At 54.3% G+C, this 23,181-nt stretch overlaps 1 protein-coding gene across 1 annotated transcript in view; it reads left to right on the top strand.

Annotated features, from left to right (window-relative positions):
* The first annotated feature begins 13,888 nt into the window (after positions 1–13,888).
* Positions 13,889–23,181, top strand: part of SH3PXD2B (SH3 and PX domains 2B) — a 92,144-nt gene continuing 82,851 nt past the window's right edge. The window contains exon 1 of the mRNA XM_079771946.1: positions 13,889–14,096. Within this exon, the coding sequence (XP_079628072.1) occupies positions 14,022–14,096 (75 nt within the window). The 5' untranslated portion in view covers positions 13,889–14,021. The remainder of the gene's footprint in view (positions 14,097–23,181) is intronic.

Here is a 23,181-nt window from a genome sequence, read left to right as displayed (position 1 = left end):
CTGAACTGCCTGCCTGCATGCTGAGCCAACCCTTATAAAGGAGTTTCTGGAATCCCGTTTGAACCAATAGGAGGGAGACTTTCCAATCTGAGAAGCATGGTAGCTATAGCTTCATTAGCATCTTCACTGACCAATCAGAGCAGCTTCATTTCAACCAATCAGGACAGTGGGTTTTGGACCAATCAAACTGTGAGTACAGACCAATCAGGGACCAGGGGCGGGGAGTTCTCTCTCTATAAGTCAGCTCCCTCCCAGGGCTGCTTTTTGCCTTTGCACAGACCCCTGAAGTGTGTTGTCTACCAGAGAGGAGCAGACCTGAGGAGAGCAGAGCAGAGGTCTTGCAGGAGAGGGTCCTTGCCTGGGGGCAGCCTCACTCCGAGGCCTCCTGGCCTCCCAGAAGGCCTGGTAGCCATACTGTATCACAATAGACCCGTTGGCTCTGAAAGTTTCCATCTTCACCACACCCCAGATTGGGGATTCCTATCGGTGGTGAATTGGCGCCAAGGACCATCGGTTGGTTGACACAGCCCACCCCTACCATCTCCCCTGCAATATCTGATGTTACTCTCCTCTTCAACGGACTTCTCGCCATTCCTTGACTGTCCCGCCTCTGCACCTTTGCAATGCCATTCCTCAGCCTGCCACTCAATTTCATGATGAAGTAACGCCCACTTATCTGTCAGTTCTCCACTTAAACATGACCTCCTGGGATAGCCAGCAGGTTAGACTGGTCACATCATACTCCTTCATGCATGAGCCACTTACATTGCCCTGAGTTCCTGCACAGCCATGGACATAACAGCGTCAACTCCGTAGGCAGGCTGTTTCCGGTCTAATCCTGGTTCTGCCACTACTGGCTGTGAGACCTTGGATGAGTCATTGAAACTCTCTGTACTTCAGTTTCCTTGTCTGCCAAATGGGAACAAAAAGAGTACCTATCCCATAGCCTGTTGTAAGGGTTGACTTGTTATGTGCAGTGTTTAGAAGTGCAATATAATGTTTGTGTAAATAAGCAAACAAATAAAAATACAATTGTGACATGAATGGCTCAGTGGTTGGGCACAGTCCTATGCACCAAAAGGTTGCCAGTTCGATTCCTGGTCGGGGCACAGGCCCAGGTTGCAGGCTCAGTCCCTAGTAGGGTGTTCAGGAGGCAGCCAATCAATGTTTTGCTCTCACGTGATGTTTCTCTCCCTCTCCCTTCCCCTCTCTCTAAAAATCAATAAGAATATTTTTAAAAATAAAATCTATGCCCTCACCGGTTTGGCTCAGTGGGTAGAGCATCAGCCTGTGGACTCAAGGGTCCCAGGTTCGATTCTGGTCAAGGGCATGTACCTTGGTTGCGGGCACATCCCCAGTAGGGGATCTGCAGGAGGCAGCTGATTGATGTTTCTCTCTCATCGATGTTTCTAACTCTCTTTCCCTCTCCCTTCCTCTCTGTAAAAAATCAATAAAATATGTTTTTTTAAAAAAATCTATAATAATAAAAGCATAGTATGCTAATTAGACCAGATGTCCTTCTGAGTCCTGGGTGCCAGAGGGAAGCCGGTGCTGGCAGCCGGGGGAAGGAAGGCTTACTCTTGCACTAATTTCGTGCATCGGGCCTCTAGTAAATAAATAAAAAGCTAGAAATATTTTAAATCATCCCCAAAAGCATCAAAGATCTAACAGTGGAAGTGTCCCCAGGCCCAGGTGACTAAACAACTCAGGAGGAGCTTTACCTGGAGGCGTTTGCTAATCTGAGTAGCTGGGAGGCTGAATTGCCCTTTTGTCAGCCACAACGTGCTAGGCTTGCATACCGGAGAATCGGTCTGCCTCGGGCAGGGAGTTGAGTAAGCCACCTTCGGTCTGAGACTCTGACAGGCTGCCTTCTAGGAACCAGGGTGAATCAGAAGGAAGCCAGCTATGGGATAGACTGCGGCCCGGTTCTGTAGCATCAAGCCTGGAACTTAGGCTAAACGACCCCACAATCCTACACGAAGGAAGATAATGTCATGGTAGGCCTCAAACTATTTCTACAATTACTTCCTCAAATAAGGTGTAGAGAGGAAGTAAATCAAACATAGGAGGAGACAAGACAGAATGAACTAGAAACAGCAGAAACAACAGACCACAGAAATAGACCCAATGATTTCCAGATGCTGGAGTTCTCAGACACAGGCTGCGAAATACTGTATTTTATCAACTCCAAAGTGCCATTCATTGTAAAAAAAAAAAAAAAAAAAAAAAAGACATCATTCGATGCTCTACTAAATCAGGCTGCCATAGTCACATTAGCCTCTCGCTGCTTTGACATGTATCTCACTTTCCCCTGCTTCCCGCTGCATTGCTTGGTGAATGGTGGGCAATCCCTCACATGATCTCAGTATCAAACTGTAATGCAGGGCCTCCAGCCAAGACACAACCCCAGAGACCAGATTCACCCTCCCATCTGCAGCAATTTAAGAAATAGGCCAAAATGCAGGAAACCGTGGCAGTCAAGACAATGAACACAAACAACAAAGGACAGTGGCTCTTAAGGGACAAGAAACAAACGAGAGGAGCCCTCCAAGGCCCGGCCCGCAGTTGGGGGAGGAGACGCCCTGGCCGCCTTTCCGAGGCGCAGAGAGAAGCTGGGAGGAGGGGAGGAGCCGGGACAGCTGCAGCTTGCAGGGCGAAGAGTCGGAGAGGAGGAAGACTCTCAGAGGGAACTCCGGAGACCTGCAGAGGGGTATGCGGTTGGATGTTATCAGCACATGCACACGAAGCCCCCCACGGCTGGGGGAAGAATCACCTTGAAAGGTGCCCGGGGAACGGGCACAGAGCTCACACAGGCCTGGGAATGGTGCCCATTTCCACAGCAAGAGTGGAAACCCTCATAACGCCCGGAGCATCATGGGAATGTCTAAGAGGGCTCTTGCCTCAGTCGTGGGGGAAATTAACCCACATTAAATGCAGCCTGGTACTGCCTAAGACACATAAAGACAAGATCTAAAGCATCAAACTGTTCCAAACAACTGTATCCCAGAACAAAGCTCAAAAACATTTTATTTTTTAAGTCGTTTTTTATTGATTTCAGAGAGGAAGGAAGAGAGAGAGAGAGAGATAGAAACATCAATGATGAGAGAGAATCATGGATCAGCTGCCTCCTGCATGCCCCACACTGGGGATCAAGCCCGAAACCCAGGCATATTCCCTGACCGGGAATTGAACTGTGACCTCCTGGTTCATAGGTCGATGCTCAATCACTGAGCCACGTCGGCCAGGCTGCTGAAGAACATTTTAATGAACTTGACAATTTCCAGCACCCAACAAGGTAACATTCATCATATCCAGAACACACCATCCTCAGCACCCCCACTGCTAACACCCCATCTGGGCCACCATCATCTCTCATCTTGATTACAGTAACACTTACAGTCGGTCTTCTCCTTCTCTCCTTGCTCCTAGCAGTCAGGACAGGACAGGCTGTGCTGCAATAACAAATAATGCCAAAAACCCTAGTCCAGTGGTTCTCAACCTTTCTAATGCCGCGACCCTTTAATACTGTTTGCGACCCACAGGTTGAGAACCGCTGCTGTAGAGCCTAAGACCATCGGAAAACACAGATATTTACATTATGATTCATTAACAGTAGCAAAATTACAGTTATGAAGTAGCAACGAAAATAATTTTATGGTTGGGGGTCACCACAACATGAGGAACTGTGTTAAAGGGTCGCGGCATTAGAAAGGTTGAGAACCACTGCTTAGTCACTTAACCAGCAAAGGTTTTGCCCCACACTCACCTCCAACACAGGCCTGGAGAGGGGCTCTGCTTATCTCAGTCCAATTGGCCTGAGCTGATAAATAACAGAAATTTATCTCTCACAGCCCTAGAGACTGGGGAGTCCAAGATCGGGGGGCCGGCATGGTCAGCTGATAAATAACAGAAATTTATCTCTCACAGCCCTAGAGACTGGGGAGTCCAAGATCGGGGGGCCGGCATGGTCAGGAGACTTGTGTCCTCACATGGTAGAAGGGGACGAGGGAACTCCCTTGAGCCTCTGTGATTTGGCTCTAATCCTAATCCTGAGAACTCTGCCCTCATGACTCATCACCTTGCAAAGGCCCACCTCCTAATACCATCGCCCTGGGGGTAGGTTTCAACATGTGAATTGGAGAAATTCAGACCACAGCATCATCATGACGGTTCCAGGACCCAGGCTGGCAGAGCAGCCTGGAGCGTTGCCAGGCAGAGCAGGGGCCCGATTGCCCTTTGGGCCTTCTGCCGAAGCGAAACTTCACTTCTGTTCACATTTCGATGGCCAAGCAAGTCACATGACCCACTCTGAACTCTAGCGGGGGGAAGGCTGCAATCCAAGCAGGTGCCCCGGAGCTAGAAATTAATCTCAGCCCAGCGGACAGGGTGATGTCTGTGAAAACATACGTCAGCTCACGCTGCCCCTGTGCATTTTCTCAGGGCCAAAGCCAGAGCTTCCATGGTTCCTACGAGGCCCTGTGCACCCTGGGGACCATCACCTCTCTGATCCCACCTGTCCTGCTTCTCTTCCCTTTCCCTGCTCCCCTCCAGCCACACTGACCTCCCTTCTGTTCTCAGACAGGCCAATCCCGCTCCCACCTTCGCACTGCTGCTCCGTCCTGGAGGGTTCTTCCCCCAGGCACCCGCGGCTCACTGCCTCACCTCCTTCAAGTCTTGACTCAAAGTCACCTTCTCAGTGAAGCCTACCTGTACCACCTTCCTTAAAACTAGAGGCCTGGTGCACAGATTCATGTATAGGTGAGGTCCCTCAGGGATCAAGCCGAAACTGGCTCTCTGACATCCCCCGAGGTGTCCCGGATTGCAAGAAAGCTGTTCTCAGGTGACGCACCCTGGAATCGGGCTCCCTCCTCTCTGGTTCTGGGTGCGTCACCCGAGAACTACAGCTGCCAAGTCACCACAGCTCGACAGCCCCTGCGTTGAGCATCTGCCCCCTGGTGGTCATTGTGCATCATAGCTACTGGTCGGACAGTCGCTTAGGCTTTTATATATATAGATTGCCATCCCACCCTAGCCGGTTTGGCTCAGTGGACAGAGCATAGGCCTGGGGACTGAAGGGTCCCGGGTTTGATTCCAGTCAAGGGCATGTACCTTGGTTGCAGGTTCCTCCCAGCCAGGGCCCTGGTCAGGGGTGTGCAGGAGGCAACCAATCAATGTGTTTCTCTCACATCAATGTTTCTCTCTGTCTTTCCCTCTCTCTTCCACTCTCTCTAAAAATCAATGGAAAAATATCCTCAGATGAGGATTAAAAATAATAATTAATAAATAAATAGATAGATAGATAAATAAAATTGCCTCTGCTCCTCCCATCCCACCTCCCAGTCCCCATTAGCTTCTGTTACTTTTATTTTGTTCATAACACTTTTTGCCTTCTAATGTGCTGTACAGTTTCCTTATATCCTATGTTTTTGCTTATTGTCTACTTCCCCACTGGAATGTGAGCCACAGGAAAAGGATCTTTACTGTTTAGTTCACTGATGTATCCCAAGCACTTCGTACAGTCCCTGGTAGTTGCTCAATAAACACTTATGTATACAAGTGATCACTACTTAGGTAAATAGATACTAGTGAACACCTAACGGCTCCCTGCACTTCGGGATTACACTCTGATAGACTTTATCTGAGTAGGCAAGGCTGAATGAGCCATGACCTTCATATCCAACAGAACAAACTGACGGGATAACTAAGCAGTTAGCCTCACTTGGGAATGTGGGCAGTGGGAGGCACTGGAGATGATTAAACAATAATTGTGGCTCCTTGGGGACGGAGTACGGAGGTGTATAGGGGGCAGCCAAGACAGGCTGCCACCTTGTGGTTTAATGAGGAAATGCACCCAATCTAACCAGGATACTGTTCATTGACAGTATCCTCTACCTTTTGACACACTGAGTCTTTCTGCAAGCCTCTCCAGGCTTCTGTGAACAAGATGGGAGTCACCAGTGTGGCCCTCTCAGAGTCCTGTCGAGCACGTGCCCATTGACCTGAAATGTAACCCGAACATTTTTGTGACCGGCATGATCTTTCATAGACTCACGCAGCCACTCATTCCCCCAACAAACATTTGCCCAGCAGTTACAAGGGGGCCAGACATTCTGAGAAGGACGAGGCCCTGCCTCTTGGAGGGATGGAAAAAACAGCACCCATTGATTCAACAACTATTTCCTAAGAGCCCACTGCACTGAGCTGGCCTTGGGGATGATAATTAAAGCGACAGATAGGACTGCCCGCATGGAGCTGACGTGCTAGCTGGCAGATAAATAAGAGGATGGCAACACAGGTGTGAAGAAATACACCTGGGAGAGAGATGACGTTTCCGCTTTAGAGAGGCCTCCGAAGAGGTGACATTTACACGAAGGCCTGGATAGGTAGGAGTGGGCCAGGTGAGAGAGCAGCACCCCGGGGAGAGGAAGCAGAGGTGCTAAGCGCTGAGTTTTCTAGGAATGGAGAGGCCAGAGTGGCTGGAGGGCAGTGTGCCTGGGGGAGGAGGGCAGGGTGAGGTCAAGAGGTCAGCAGAGGCCGGATCCTGCTGAGCCTGAGGGCTGTGGAGAGGACTTGGCCTTCATAGATATGACCTAACCTGCCTTTCCTAAAGACCCATCTAGCTGGAGGCAGGGAATGGCTTCAGAGGGTAGCTTAGCCCGTTTGGGCTGCCATCACAGAATGTTACAGACCAGCTGGCTTATAAACAACAGAAACTTATTTCCCACAGTTCTGGAGGCTAGGAATTCCAAGGAGGGGCAAGGGAGCCCTGTGGAGTCTCTCTTATAAGGGCACTAATCCCATCCATGAGGTCTGCACCCTCACGACCTAGTCACCTCCCAGAGGCCCCCTCCTCCTAACACCATCACATCGGGGGGGTAGATTTTAACATGAAACTTGGGACGATGCCAACATTCCGCCTATAGCAGAGGAGCCCCTACGTATGGAGGGGAGCGAATGCAAACATTTAGAAGACAATAGTCCAGTCCTCAAGGGGGCTCTTGCTCCAGTGGGAAGGTCATGGGTCAGGCAGCCCAGTCCGAGTTCAAATCCTGGCTTCACCACTTTCCCGTATCATGACCCTGGGCAACTTCTCCAAGCTTTGCTTTTCTCACTTAAAAAAGGGGAAAAATAATACATTGCAGATGTGTTGGGCAAATTAGATAGAGAAATAAATATGGAATGTCTGGTGCTGTACATGGTAGGTGCTCAATAGAAGTCATATTATAACACATGCACACACACACACACACACACACACACACACACACACGCATCCCTTTACAAAGGAGGAGAAAGATAGATGTATCCCCAGGTGATAAACATCAAGTAGAGATGGAATCAGTACCGGAGGGACCGGGTGTGGTGGCCTTGAATGCCGACCTAAAGCACATGAGCCTCTGTGAGCAGTGGGAGCCAGTGAGGGTTTCTGAGCAGGGAAGGATCATGAACACAGCTTCCTTTTCATTTTTAATCCTCACCTGAGCATATTTTTTCCATTGATTTTTAGGGAGAGTGGGAGAGAGAGGGAAGGACAGAGAGAAACATCCATGTGAGAGAAACACATTGACTGGTTGCCTCCTGCACGAGCCCCAACCAGGACCTGGGCCAGGGAGGAGCCTGCAACCAAGGTACATGCCCTTGACCGGAATCGAACCCGGGACCCTTTGGTCCACAGGCCGACACTCTATCCACTGAGCCAAACCGGCTAGCGTGAACAGAGCTCCCTTTTAGGAGGAAGACCCTGCTGGCAGCCAGGAAAGGGGAGAAGCTAGAAGGAAGAAAAGTGTGATCCCCTCCTTCCCGCCTCTGAGATGCCGCTTCTCTCATCCTCCGCGCCGCCCCTGAGCTCTGTCCTGCAGCCCGGGCACCTGGAGCCTCGCTTGAAGGCCTGCTTGCTTCCAGCCGTGATCTATTTCCCAGGACCCGGTGTGCCTGGCCACTAAGCGTTTCCAGGTCTGGCCGTGCTAATTACGAGCATCTTGCCAAGCCAGCCGACCAGACAGCCGTCTTGGAGGGAACGCGTCTCTTTCCAAGTCCCCTGCCTTCGTCCTGGACGGCAGCCTGCTTCCTTCTGGAGGCAGTGGGCGGGGAGCGGCAGGGAAGGAGCAGGCCTCGGCTTGCTGGGCTTGGCCATCGTCCTGCGAACTTGGGGTTTGGGAGAAGTGCAGCCGGCCAGCCGGGCAGACACCAGGAATCACAAAAAGACCAGGACCTAACCAGGTTGACGGATGCGGGGCCCCTCGGACACAGCGCAGACCTCCTCCCAGCTAGTCCTGCCGCGTGGGAGGCTGCGCTGTGTCAACTCCGGGACTGATTTCCTAGGGTCAGCCGCTCTCCGGCGTGCACAATGCACTTCTAGAAGAGGACTTTAGAATGAAGCAGCGAAGGCAGAGACTTGCCTCCTCCTCTGCCCGGTCTGCTCCACACCCCATCGTGGAGAAGGCCATATTTACTCTCAGAAGCATTTTGGACGCGGCAAAGCTTGGTGTGACGAGATCCCTGGGGGAGGGGGAGGGACAAGCACAAGCCCACCCGTGAGGACTTAGGTCCGAGTAATGGAGATGCAGATGGGCTCAGCCCTCTCACAAGCATTTCCCTGGGGCCTCTCCCTGCTGGTCTGTGCCACACGCCAGGGGATTTGAGACAAGTAAGACCCATTCAAGCTCCTGGGAGCTCAGAGCCCGGCAGAGGAGCCAGCTCAAATAAAAAGGCAATAATGGCTGTGATGAGGCAGGGTGATAGCCAGGGAGGAAGCATACCTGGGCTGAGGGCTTCCTGGAGGGAGTGACATCCAAGCTGGGCTTTGACGGCTGAATAGGAGGTCACCGGCAGGCAATGCAGGGAAATGAATACTAGTAGCTTATGGCAAGGCATTTCTATCGTTGGTACGTGAGGAAAGTGGAGGCAACTGATGGGAGATGAGGCGGCACACGCCAGCGAGGGCTAAAATGGTCAGCACTCAGAGAGAGTGGCTGTACTTCGAGGCAGAGTTAGGATTAAATTCGGTTTGGAATTTGAATGCAGTTAAAGAAAACATTTAACTATATTAGATTGACTAATAGCAGAATAACAAACATGTGCCCTGGCTGGGTGGCTCAGTTAATTGGAGGGTCGTCCCATAAACCAGAAGGCTGCAGGTTCAATTCCCATCAGGGCACATAGGTAGGTTGGGGGTTCGATCCCCGGTCAGGGCACATGCTGGAGGCAGACGATCAATATTTCTGTCTTCATTCTCTCTCTCTATCTCTCTCCATTCCTCTCTCTTTAAAAATCAACAGACATATATCCTTGGGTGAGGATTTTTTTTAAAAAACCAACAATAATAAGAAAACATAAAAATGCATGTGCTTTCCCTGTATTATCTCACTTAGACCTCAGAACAAGCCTAAGAGGTCGGGACTATTCTTACCCCATCTTCCCGATGGGGAGGGGGAGGTGCAGAGCGGTCAGTGACTTGGCCAAGGGCACACACTTGGCAGGCGGCAGTTGCCAGGGGCAGGATGGTGGGAAGGGCTGTTAATGTTTAATGGGTACAGAGTTTTCATTTGAGAAGATCCAAAAGGTTCCGGAGATGGATGGTAGTGATGGTTGCACAATGATGTGAATGTACTTCATGCCACTGAACTGTAGACTGAAAAAGTGGCTAAAACAGTAACGTTTAAGTCATGTATATTTTATTGCAATTTAAAAAGAAAGACAGCCCTAGCCGGTGTGGCTCAGTGGATAGAGCGTCGGCCTGCGGACTGAAGGATCCCAGGTTCCATTCCGGCCAAGGGCACATACCCGGGTTGCGGGCTTGATTCCCCAGTAGGGGGCGTGCAGGAGGCAGCAGATGAATGATTCTCATCATTGATGTTTCTCTCTCTCTCTCTCCCTCTCCCTTTCTCTCTGAAATCAATAAAAATATATTTCAAAAAGTAAAAAGAAAGACAAAGGAAGGGTCTGGACACGCGTAGCTATTGCATCTTCACCGACGGCCGGTGGGGGAGGGCAGTTGGACTTCGCAGGCCAGGCCTGCTGCAGGGAGGAGGCGAGCACCTCGGGGCCCAGGACGGGCTGTGCTGCTCCGCGTGCCGCTGGGGGCAGGTCTCCGCCTTTCTGGGAAAACCGAGGAAGCCGGCTGCTTCACAGATTTCCTCCAGCGTCTGCCTGCTGCGGCCCTGCCTTATTAGGAAGGCGGGGCTCGTGCAGAGAGAGGGTGAGGTAACGGGCACAGAGGAGCCAGGCCTTTGTCACCCCGGACATTCCCAATCCTGTGACTAACCCCTGGGCGCCAGGAGAACGTGCGGTACCGGAAGTCTATCCGCGAGGGTCCCGGCGAGGGACAGACACCGCGCTCCCACTGGCCACCAAGGAAACGTCCCTGAGAGGCTATTTACAAAGGTGCAGGCAGGGCTGGGGCACCCAAAGGGCCCAGGGAGCAGGCCCAGCAGGACTGCCCCCACCCGCAGCGGGGAAAGTGGGTGAGGGAACCCCGAGGGAGCCAGCGTGGGGAAGTGCCGTTGGTAAGGGTGTCCCTGCAGGAAGGGAGCTGGGGAAACAAATACCCAGACCTCTCTCCTGCCACTGGCCAAACCCAGCGGGCCCCCAGAGAACAGGGGGCCCATCAATGAAACCCACACGGGCCAGCCGCGAATCAGGACAGGGGGGTGACGGGTAGGCGCGAAGACAGACAGGAGCCGAGCAAGGGCCAGGGGCCGGGTCCAGAAGGTCACCAGGGCAGAAAGCCCCCGGGTGCCTGGCAAAGCACAGTTGTAGGGGGGCCTCGCCCCCAGGGTGAGTCTTCCTCCCCTAGCAGATCGCGGGTCCTGCAGGTGGGCCCCCTGGCCTTCCCTCCCTACGATAACATCTAGGCCTCGGTCGTGGTTCCGCTCCGGGCCCGGAGAAGCTGCAAAACCAGACAAGCAATGCCATGGCTGCCCTCAGGACCGGCTGCACGGAATCGTGACCCCCTGCCCTGGCACCAGCCAGTCAGTGGAGACCTAGGCCCTGAAGGACACACCTGGAAAGCTGCTGAATAGTCCATTACTGCTACAGAGTCGATGAAAACTTCCCCGTGGGGTCCCCACCCTTAAAGCCACAGGACCCGGGGCCCAGCGAGCTCTCCTTCCTGGGAGCAGGGCTCACCTTTCCCCTCCTCCTCTGCCTCCCCGCAGGCGCATCACCGTGACCTTCCTTTACCTCCATAATTTGTCTCCTAAGCCCATTTTTATTTCCCTACAAATTACTCCTTCTACCTCCGTGATTTTCCAAATAGATGTTCTCTTATGGTTTGAAGCTGAGCTCTGAATTCTTTCCTCAAGTACCGAGGCTGCTGAACCCAGGTCCGGCCTCACCCCTCCGGTCTAACAGCTGGTGCCGTTCCCGCCGCTGCCGCCAACGGTAAGACTTGGATGACGCTAGAGGGGCAAATGGAGGAACTCATCCAAAGAGAATCCAACCAAACTATGCCTGGGCCTGGCCATGACCCCCACCCTCTTCCAAAGGCTGACCTTGGACCCAGGATAAGAGGGAGCCCCCCCGCCCCACCTCTTTCAGGCAGGGAGGAGAGCTATGTGATTTGTTGGAAAGACCCCTGCTTACTAGTGTGAGAGCCTCCGCCAGGGGCCCAACCCTCCTGTCCGCCTGGTGACGTGTACCTTCATTCACCCCTGGGCTCAGCTACCCTCTCCTGAAACTGACTCCGGCCACGCCAGGACTAGGAGGCGCTGGATGGAGTGGGGAGCAGCCCAGCACCCCGAACTGCAGCTTGTGAAACATGCCTCCATCGCTCTGGGACTCCGGAGGCCCCGCTCACAGCCTGGAGGTCCCGTCCTCTGTACGTTGGGTGGGTCAGCACCCTTTCCCTCCAAGAGTTGCCCTGAGGATTCACAGAACATTTCTGAAAGAGGGAGGCACTGCACCTGGCCCGGATTGACGGCTTGGCTAACAAGCACCCCTGGCCCCTCATTCATTCACACACACACACACACACACACACACACACCCTCCCACTGGCCCCTCATTCATTCACACACTCACACACTCACACACACACACACACACCCTCCCACTGGCCCCTCATTCATTCACACACACACACACACACACACACACCCTCCCACTGGCCCCTCATTCATTCACACACACACACACACACACACACACACCCTCCCACTGGCCCCTCATTCATTCACACACTCACACACTCACACACACACACACACACCCTCCCACTGGCCCCTCATTCATTCACACACACACACACACACACACACACACCCTCCCACTGGCCCCTCATTCATTCACACACACACACACACACACACACACACACACACACACACACCCCTGGCCCCTCATTCATTCACACACACACACACACACACACACACACACACCCCTGGCCCCTCATTCATTCACACACACACACACACCCTCCCACTGGCCCCTCATTCATTCTCACACACACACACACACACACACCCCTGGCCCCTCATTCATTCACACACACACACACACACACACACCCTCCCACTGGCCCCTCATTCATTCACACACACACACACACACACACACACCCCTGGCCCCTCATTCATTCACACACACACACACACACACACACACACACCCCTGGCCCCTCATTCATTCACACACTCACACACACACACACACCCTCCCACTGGCCCCTCATTCATTCTCACACACACACACACACACACACCCTCCCACTGGCCCCTCATTCATTCTCACACACACACACACACACACACCCTCCCACTGGCCCCTCATTCATTCTCACACACACACACACACACACACACCCTCCCACTGGCCCCTCATTCATTCTCACACACACACACACACACACACACCCTCCCACTGGCCCCTCATTCATTCACACACACACACACACACACACACACACCCCTGGCCCCTCATTCATTCACACTCACACACTCACACACACACACACACACCCCTGGCCCCTCATTCATTCACACACACACACACACACACACACCCCTGGCCCCTCATTCATTCACACACACACACACACACACACACACACCCCTGGCCCCTCATTCATTCACACACACACACACACACACACACACCCCTGGCCCCTCATTCATTCACACACACACACACACACACACACACACACACACCCCTGGCCCCTCATTCATTCACACACACACACACACACACCTTTCCCTGCTTCGCACTGTTGTTGCAGTTATTTTGTTCTTGCCTTTGTTGCGGTTTTTCTCTCCCTGTCTCCCCCTCTCTCTGACTGTAAGCCCAGAAGAACCCCCTCCCCCTCCATCCCCAGCTGCCCCCCGAATCCCTAGGGCTTGGGCTGGGTTTAACAATGTCAACATGCATGCATTGCCACTGGCTTCACATACGGAAATGGGCCAGTAGGTCCATTCTGCAGATGGGAAGGCTGAGGTTCAAGGCCAGGACAGCCCTGGTTGGTGGGCAGTACCACCAGGCCCATTTTATGGATGAGGACCGGAACCCAGAGAGGCTAAGCGACGGGCCCAAGGTTCCAGAGCCGGAATTCGAGCCGGGAAGCCCGGCGCTTCCATCGGCGCTGGACCGCGGCTCCGGGAGCCAGCTGAGCGCCGGGAACCCAGGCGTCACCCGGCGAACGCGCGGTGGGTGCGCGCCCGGCCCCTCCCCGCCGCGGCGGCTGGGCGCGGGGACAAAGGCCCGCCCGGCGGAGGGCCGGACGTGGGGCAGCCGGGCCCGCGGCGGGGCCGGGCCCTTTAAGCGGGGCGGGCCGGCGGCGCGGGGGGCGGGCCGGGGGCGGGGGGCGGGCCGGCGGCGCGGGGGGCGGGCCGGGGGCGGGGGGCGGGCCGGGCCGGCCGGAGGGCGCGCTGAGCTCAGGGCGGCGGCGGCGGCGGGCACTCGTGCTCGGCCCGGGCTCCGGTTCGCACTCGGCCCCCGGCTTCCGACCCGCGGCGGCGGCGCGCCCCCCGCAGCCCCGGCCCCCCGCGCCCCGCCCGCGCGCTCGGCCCCGCGCAGCAGCAGCCATGCCGCCGCGGCGCAGCATCGTGGAGGTGAAGGTGCTGGACGTGCAGAAGCGGCGGGTGCCCAACAAGCATTATGTGAGTGCCGCGGCCCGCACGCCCCGCGAGCCCGTGCCCCGGGGCGGCGGGGGCCCCCGGCCCCCGGCCCCGGGAACTTCTGCCCCCGGCGCTCCCCACCTCGCCGGCCGCCCGGGTCTCCGGCTCCTCCCTCTCCCCTCCCCCCTCGCCTTTGCCGGGTTCCCGTCCGGCGTCCCATCCTCCCTCCTCGCCTCTGCGCCGCTTCTCTCCCCCTCTCCCTCTCCCCCCGGCCCCCTCCACTCGGGTCCTGCCCGTCCGCGGGAGTGTGGCCCGGCCCCAGCCGGCGGCGGGACGGAGAGGGGCGCCTGCCCTCGGGCCCCTCCTCGGCCGCAGGCTCTCGGACCGCGGGGACCAGCCACAGGTAGCCCCGCCCGGCATCGCCAGGTCCGGCTGCGCCCTTTCGGAGGAGCCAGCCTCAGCGACGCAGGGGGTCTCTGAGAAGGGGTGCTTGGAGCGCCTGCACCCTAAGAAGGTTAAAAAAGAAAGCAGCCCCTGCCCCCTCTCTCCAATAACTTCAGTTTTAAAATGTACGAAAGTTTCCTCCTCGTGTCTCCCTCTGTGCAGTGGGACTCTTGTGTAGGGCTGGTGAGGACTTGCGGGAAGGGGCCAGTAGGTCCATTCTGCAGATGGGAAGGCTGAGGCTCTAAGAGGCCGCATTCCCATCTGCAGAATGGACCTTCTGGAAGGTGGTGCTGAATTCAGGTCTTCCCTGCCGCAGGGAGGTGCGCCTGGGGCAGACAGTGACCCGCAGGTGGGAAATGGCTCTCAGAGCAGCCTAGGGGCTGAATCTGGGGGGCCCAAGGGGCCCTGGGACCACCCCAGAGGTTTGGGGTAGAGGGCTAATGGGGCTGTGGGAGGCTGGGCCTCCCCTGAGGCTTTGGGGAGGCCTCCCTAGTGGAGAGAAGGGGGCTGTGGTGTCTCTGGTGGTGAGAAGGGGGCAGTGGCAGCGCCTAGCTGCAGAGAAGTTCACCAGGAAGGGAAAAAGAGCGAGAGGGAGGGAAAAAGCCCTAACAAAGAAGAGTAGAACAATGAATAGCAAAGGGCGTTGGCTGGCCAAATTCGGCTCCCTGGCCTCCCCGAAAGTCAAGCCGTCTTTGGATCCGCTTTCTTCAGAGGCTCATTCCTGCACCGCAGATCGGCGTGCCCTCCGCGCGCAGCCTGTAAAATTCTGAAAGGAGATAGCTGGGTCCACGCTGCGGGGAAGGCTGTGCTGTGGGAGTCCGTATTGTTATTGGCTGGGCAGCTCGTTACTCAGCCCTTCGCCAGGCGGTGGGGAGCTATTTCCTGGACCTGTGGCATCTTTAAATAGAGTAAAGTTTCCCCAGATCCCAGAACCGAGCTCAATGGCCTGCTTCCCCCTCCCCCTTTCTGTGTGTGAACGGTTTCAAGTGCTGCCAAACCTTGGGCTTCTTGTTGGAGCCTGTTAAGTGTATAACCCGCCGGGCCTCTTCGGTAGGCGACAGATTCGCCAACATGGCAACAGGCGGAAGTCAGAGATGCCCATGCTGCCTCCCACCAGACCTGTGAGCTGGCAAAACCAGAGTAGAAGCAGCCACCGGGAACGGGCACCAGCGGCCACGCACTCTCTCCCGCTCTTTCCCGCCACGGGCATGTCAGACAGAGGGCCTTGAGCCCCTTTTACAGATGAAGAAACTGAGGCTCGGAAAGGTGAGGTCCTGCGCCTGGGCTCACAGTCGGGGGCAGAGCAGGTATATAAATCCCAGTCTGCCGGGCCCCAAAAGTGATATTCCACCAGGTGACAGCACTTCCTAGACCCCACACCCCCAGAGTTCCCCTAAGCCGAGTCCCCTAAAACGCCGGGAAGCCTGCCGTCTTCTGTGACCACCCTGAGGCTTTCCGTCTCTGCTTAGTCAGATCCCTTCCTGCCAGGTTTTTTTTTTTTTTTTTTTTTTTTTTTGAGGGTTCTGCAGCTATGAGAGGCGTCTTTCTAAGCTTTCAACCACTTTTTAGGAGCCTCTCAGGACAAGTCTCTAAATGTTCAAATGTGGATTTGGGCTCCAATCTTGGCCTCGCAACTTGCTAGCTGTGTGGCCTCTCAGAGCCTCAGTTTCCTCCCCTGTCAGCTCGGTGGGGTGAGGGTGCCCCCTTCCTAGGGGGAGGGACCATGTGACTGGCACGGCTGGCTTTCCGTAACACGGAGATGCCTGCCTCCCTGCCCCGTGGTGTCCATGTAACTCTGATTGGGAACATGCTAAAGTCACATGAGGAGGGAGCTTGTTTTTCTGTGTGTGGGTTTAGTCACGCTTGTGATTCAAGGTGGCCTCCCCTCCCTTCTGTGCAGCCTTTGGGTTCCTCAGAGGGAGATGGGTTGAACTGCAGTTTGAGTCACCCGCAAGAATGGGGCAGATTTAATGCCGGGACGGCGGCAGGGGGTTGGAACCCACCAGAAACCGCCGCCGCCCCCACTCCTGTTCTCAGGCCGTACCCACCCCCCCGCCCCGGGAGGAATGGGTGTGGAGGCAGCTGTTGGCCTGGGTCTGCACTTCCATTCCATTCGGTAGCCTCCTTTCTGAGCCTGGACCAGCCGCCTGGAGAGGGTGTGAGCTGGGGCGCTGAGCAGTCCCCGGCTCCCCTGCCTCCTGCTGTGTGACCTGGGCTGGTGACATCATGTACCTTCCTTGGCCCCGTCGCCGGTAATCTGTAAATTGTAAACACGGCCACTTGCCTCAAGGGCAGAATGTCTGGACCTCGACGCTGCTGACGGGTGGACCAGGTGATTTTTTTGCTGTGCGGCCGTCCTGTGCGCTGTGGGGTTATAACCGGACAATCACTGGGTCCGGGCTGCCTGTCACTGCTTGAGCCCATTCAGCAGAGACAGGGTTGAATCATACATGAGCGTTTATTCCAATACGCCGACAGTGTGGGAGAGCAGTGGGTCACCCACAAAATCTGCTCTGCCCCCCACCATGAGCCAGCTGCTTATATTGGGTAGAAGGACAAACATCTTTGTCCCATGGGGAAGGGTATGCCAAATGGAAAGTTTATAGGTAATGGGGGTTGGAGACTTGCCGTGGCCTGCAGGTATGCAAGGGCTGGGGGTCTTCACAGGGCTGGCGGCTCTGGTTTCTGCACCAAGGTGGTTAATCTGTCCACCCTAATAGGCAGCTCCCTGATGGGGAGGATGGCTGCATTTCCAGGTGAGCTCCCAGGTCCCAGCCAGACCAGAATGTGCCTTTTTAATCAGCACAAAGCAGTCGCAGTTAACAGAGCATGATGAATACTGCTTACAATGACAGCCGGTCCCCAGTGTCCTGTCTCTGCCCCTCTCGGGGTGTTTAGTAGCATCTCTGGCTTCTACCCACTAGATGGTAGAAGCGTCGCCCTCCCCAGTTGGGACAACCAGAAATGTGTCCAGGATTCATGCTCCCCAGGGGGTCCAGACCACACTCATCCCTACCTCCAGCCACTGCATTAGAGCGTACGGCTCGGTTAGGGAGGCTCCAGTCACCGAGACCCTCCATCCCCTCCAGCCCTGTCCTGCGTTGTAGCTGGTCCGGCCGCCTCCTGCTCATCACTCGGTTGCTTGGAGGGGACTGGTCACTGGTGCTGGAGATAATCATTGGGGAACTGCGCCTGGAGCGTGGGGCTGCCCACCAGGGCTGGGCCACCTCTTCCTCCTGCAATGGCATCTCTGCCACGATCGGGGCGGCCTCCTTCCCATGCCCTGCCCCAGCCTCTTCACCTGTGGGCAGAGCCACAGGCCAGGCCTGAAGGTCGCAGGGGCAGAAGATCCTCGGCCTCTGAGATCCCAGAGGTTGGGTAGCGTTACTCTTGGTGATAAAGTCAATGATATTATTTGGGGAGGCTCCCTGGAGCCCCTGCCTTTCTCCGCAGGCACCTTTCCTGCCCGGAGCCAGGGCTCTGCAAGGGTGCCTCCCCCGCTACCCCACCCGCCCCCCCCTCCGCCCCTCGCCATAGAGAACCTCGTGGCTGGGTTATCTTCTGGCTTGAGGGGAGGGGGAAGTGCCCCCTGTGGGTTTTGCGGGTTTATTTGATTGCCCCATTTCCTGCACTGGAGTGGGGTAGCCGAAGCCTTGGGTTTAGAAGAGGCTTAATCATCAGGGCCCCAGGTGCTGGCTTGCCCTGTCATGAGTTCCTTAGATGTTAAGAAGAGCATGATGGCCCCACCTGTGGAGCTCCTCTGTGGAGCTTCGACCCAGCAACCAGGAGGTCACTGGTTCATTTCCGGGTTAGGGCATGTGCGGGCTCGATCCCCTGTGGGGGATCCTGCAGGAGGCAGCCGATCAATACTTCTCTCTCATTGATGTTTCTGTCTCTCTCCCTTCCTCTCTCTCTAAAAAATCAATAAAAACATATTTAATTGAAAAGAAGAAGAAGAGCATGATGGTTGTAGTTAGAGCAGCAATATTTATAATAGCTGAAAGCGAATCAGTTGTGGCCAGGCCCTGGATCAAGCTCTCTGTGTATTTAGTCATCACAACAGCCCTTTAGTTATATTGATACACTATTTTATTTTTATTTTTTTGGAAAAAAAAAAATACACACACACACACACACACACACACACACACACACACACACACTAGAGGCCCGGTGCACGGATAGGGTCCCTAGGCCTGGCCGGTGATCAGGGCCAATTGGGGCCTTCCAGCAGCCAGCCGGGGCCTCCCTTCCCCAGCTGCTGGCTGCTGGCCAGGGCCTTCCTTCGTTCCGCACCGCCCCCTAGTGGTCAGCGCATGTTATAGTGAGTGATAGAACTCCCGGTCTCCCAGCTGAACTCCTGCGGGGACACTTTGCATATTAGCCTTTTATATATCTAGATTTTTAATCCTCACCCAAGGATATTTTTTCCATTGATTTTTAGAGAGGGTGGAGGGAGAGGGAAAGACAGAGAAATATGAATGTGAGAGAAACACAGCGATTGGTTGCCTCCTGCATGAGCCCTGAGGGCCCCGGGTCAGGGAGGAGCCTGCAACCAAGGTACATGCCCTTGACTGGAATAAAACCCGGGACCCTTTACTCCATAGGCCGACTGCCCTATCCAATGAGTCAAACTAGCTAGGGCAATACACTATTTTAAATATATGGATACATAGAATAAATACCTACTCATCATCCAGCTGTAAGATCTTTTACATTTTGCCTTATTTGTTTCAGATCATTTTTATTTTTTAAGAAATAAAACATTGCAGATGCAAAGTGTTGTGTACCCTCCACAACACTACCCCCCCCAAAAAAAAAAACCACAACAACAATGTCCTGCCTTTGCTGTTTATCAGTCCCATGCATTTTTTTAAAATCCTCACCAGATGACATGCTTAGGGAAAAAGAGAGAGAGAGAGAGAGAGAGAGAGAGAGAGAGAGAGAGAGAGAGACCGGGGATCCAACCTACAACCCAGGTATGCTGTCCTGACTAAGAATCAAACCCACAACCTTGCGATGCCCACTCAACCAGCTGAGCCATTCAGGCTGGGTCCATGCACTTTTTAAAATAAACTATTAGCCCTGGCTGATTTGATCCAGTGGTTAGAGCGTTGGCCTGGGGACTAAAGGGTCCCGAGTTTGATTCCTGTCAAGGGCACATGCCTGGTTTGCAGGCTCGATCCCCAGTAGGGGACGTGCAGGAGGCAGCAGCCAATCAATGATTCTCATCATTGATGTTTCTCTCTCCCTCTCCCCTCCTCTCTGAAATCACTAAAAATATATTTTAAAAGTATAGACCATTAGCTAGGATTTTTTCTCTAACAGCTTTATTGAGGCGTAATTACCATGACTTAAAATTCATCCATTGTTAAGTGTACAGTTTACCAATATTTTAGTAAATTTATAGAGCTGTGCATCCATCACCACAGTTTTATAACATTTCCTTCACCCTCCCCCCCAAAAAAGATCCCTTGTGTCTGTTTGCAATCAATCCCCTCCACCCCAACCCCATACCTTTTCATGTTTTTAACACTTCCAAAAGTCTTGTGGCGAACGTGTTTTTTTTTTTGTTTGTTTGTTTGTTTTTTTATTTTTTACAGAGAGGAAAAGAGAGGGATAGAGAGTTAGAAACATCAATGAGAGAGAAACATCGATCAGCTGCCTCCTGCACACCCCCTACTGGGGATGTGCCCGCAACCAAGGTACATGCCCTTGACCGGAATCGAACCTGGGACCTTTCAGTCCGCAGGCCGAGGCTCTATCCACTGAGCCAAACCGGTTTCAGCATGTGGCGAACGTTTTTAAGCTACATAAAAACATTACACTTTTGAGGTCGATGTTGCTCCGGTGGCTCCAGGTCCTTTTATCTGCTGTTTAATATTCCACCCGTGACTCGGCGGCTACTTATGGGCGCTCCTATTGGGGTGTTCTCAGCGGCTCACTTCCTTGGAGCTGCTTCCGTGCACAGTGATGGCGGGGGGGCGGGGGGTGCTGGGCCCTGGGGTTTGCGTGTTCACCTTCTCATTTACATCGCCAGGAACAGGGTCTGTGGGTGCCTTGGCTGTGTTCTTGCTAAGAACACTCTTGAATTGTCGGACTTTTCAGTGTTTGCCAATCTGGGGGGTGCAGAAGAGGATCCCGTGGGGGTGTTTGCTTTTCACACCTTTATCAGCCATTTGAGTGTTTTCTCTTTTGCCCCCTATTTGGGGATATTGAGTTATTTGTGTTCTCTTAATTTGTACAATGTATTTATAGATTGGGGCCCTGACCCTTCAGGGCATTACATTAGCATTCCCACGTTCCCCACTGTGACTGGAGGCTCAGAGAGGTGGAGGGCTGCCTGAGGTCACACAGCAAGGACCGGCAGTGTGTCTGGGAGAGGCAGCAGCCCTGGGATCCCACCTCTGAGCCACGTGACCTTCCGTGGGTCACTTAAGCTCTGGGCGCCAGTTTCCCCCTCCTGGCCCTCCCCTCTTCCCCCGTTCCCCGCGCCTGGATGGGTGAAACGCCAGCCGCCGCCATCCTTTAGTCTTCTTGCTGCAGGGGAGCTCTGGGTTGATTGTGCCCCTGGAGTGATGGGTTGCAGGCCCTGTATCGCCGACCTTGAAGCCTCCCTCCTCCCTCGGTCAGGCTCTGAGCAGCTGAGATTTGCAGGGTCGGTCACACCTTCTTAGGCTGGAATTCTCCACTGGTCGGTGGGGGGCCTCTCGCTGGGGGCCTCTGGCTGGAGAGCTCGCGGGTCTGGAACAGGCTGTGAATCTGCTGCCTTCTGTTTCCCAGCCACCAGTTGCCTCTCCCAGCCGCCCCGGCACCCCCTTTTGCAGCAAACTCGAGTGGAAAGAACTTGGGCGTTCGAGACCAATATATCTGGGCACTTAACCCCCAGACTTCGTTTCCGTGTCTGTAGCGTGAGTACAGACAGGGTCTTCCTCCTAACACTACTGTGTGCTGCTTTGTTTTGTTTTTGTTTTTAGTATATTTTTCTTGATTTCAGAGAGGAAGGGAGAGGGAGAGAGATAGAAACATCAGTGATGAGAGAGAATCACTCATCGGCTGCCTCCTGCACGCCCCCTCCTGGGGATCGAGCCTGCAACCCGGGCATGTGCCCTGATCGGGAATCGTACCTCAGTCCGCAGGCCGACACTCTGTCCACTGAGCCACACCGGCTGGGGCTGTGTGCTTCTCCTTCTATAACATGGGCCCTCAATCTGTACTCCGTCCCTCCTGCTGGGGCGTGGATGCCAGCCACGAGCACAGGTCTTAGGACCCACCGGGACCTTCCGGATGAAGGCCTGGCTGCGGTCCTCTCCTTCCAGCGCTCCTCGGCCGGCTGACCTGGCTGGTCATGGCGCTTACCCGCAAGTCTCGGGCACTGCGAGGGTCGACTCATGCCCCACAGGACCGCGCGTGATGCCTCCTGTGTAAAAGGCACTCGGGCCCGGGGCTCAATGGCTGAGCGTGGACCTATGAACCAGGAGGTCACGGTTCGATTCCCGGTTCGATTCCCGGTCAGGACACATGCCCGGGTTGCAGGCTCGATCCCCAGTGGGGGTAGTACAAGAGGCAGCTGGTTAATGATTCTCTCTCATCATTGATGTTTCTCTCCCTCCCTCTCTGAAGTCAATAAATATATAAAAATAAATAAATAAAGGCACTCGGTGGTGGTAGTCCTGAAAAGTAATATTAATGACAGCAGTAGCCATGATGCACATCTCGGCCGCTTTCCTGCCGGCTGTCTTGGGGGTGTGCTAGGGGTTTCCATGTGCTTCCGTTTGAGAAGCCGTGAGCAAGGCAGAGCCTGTCCTCCCGCCCACAGGTGTGTTCCTGTCCTGGGCTGTGTCACAGGGATAGTGCCCTCAGGGGACGGGAAGGCCCTGCGGGCAGGTTTTTTAACAGAGTTATTGCTTCTTTGTGCTTGAAAAATAGTAGATGCCGCCCTGGTCCCTGGGCTGTGGGTGCGAGGAGCCAGGGCCGCCCCCACCTGACGGGCCGTCCCAGCAGATGTCCCAGCCTGCTTCTCTCACACTCCGGGCTCCTGCAGTTAGTTGTCTCACGATCGGATGGGGTAGGCCTTTCATATCGTCACATTACCAAAATGTCACTTTAGTCCAAACTTTTCGTGTGCCATTCCTTGCTTCTGATAAGCAGAGGAAGGACACCGGACAGCCTGGGTTCAAACCCCGGCTCTGCTACCTACCGACAGTGACCTCAGACAGATTACTCACCTCTCTGTGCCTCAGTTTCCTCACCTGTAAAATGCGAATAAAAGTACAGTAAAATCTCAATATAAGGGACTAATTCAGGAGCGGGGGTGGGGGGGGGGGTGTCTGTTAAAGCCGAAAAGTCTGTTTTAAAGTACTGTTTCTGAACGCATATGTTAAAAAGTTGACAAATTACTTATGTAGACACGTTTGTGTCATTAAAATTAAGTATGAATATGAAAAGTTGAATTTCACAGGAAAGTTTTCTGTATGTATTGCTGTAATTTTAAATTTATACTGAATAGTATATGCATTCATTCACCAGTCACCGCAAGTAAACAAATGCACATGGCGGAGTGTGGCTCAGTGTGTGTGGGGACATCGGCCAGCACGCGTTAAAACAGCTGCAGGAAGTCACACCACACGACCACAGAACCAGTCAGCTCACGCGATGTGGCGTGATCGTGTGCTAATCACGC

This window comes from Cnephaeus nilssonii (assembly GCF_951640355.1).
Source record: "Cnephaeus nilssonii genome assembly, chromosome: 5".
Classification (NCBI taxonomy): Eukaryota; Metazoa; Chordata; class Mammalia; order Chiroptera; family Vespertilionidae; genus Cnephaeus; species Cnephaeus nilssonii.
The sequence above is the reverse complement of the archived record's forward strand: the minus strand, read 5'-3'. Positions and strand labels throughout refer to the sequence as shown.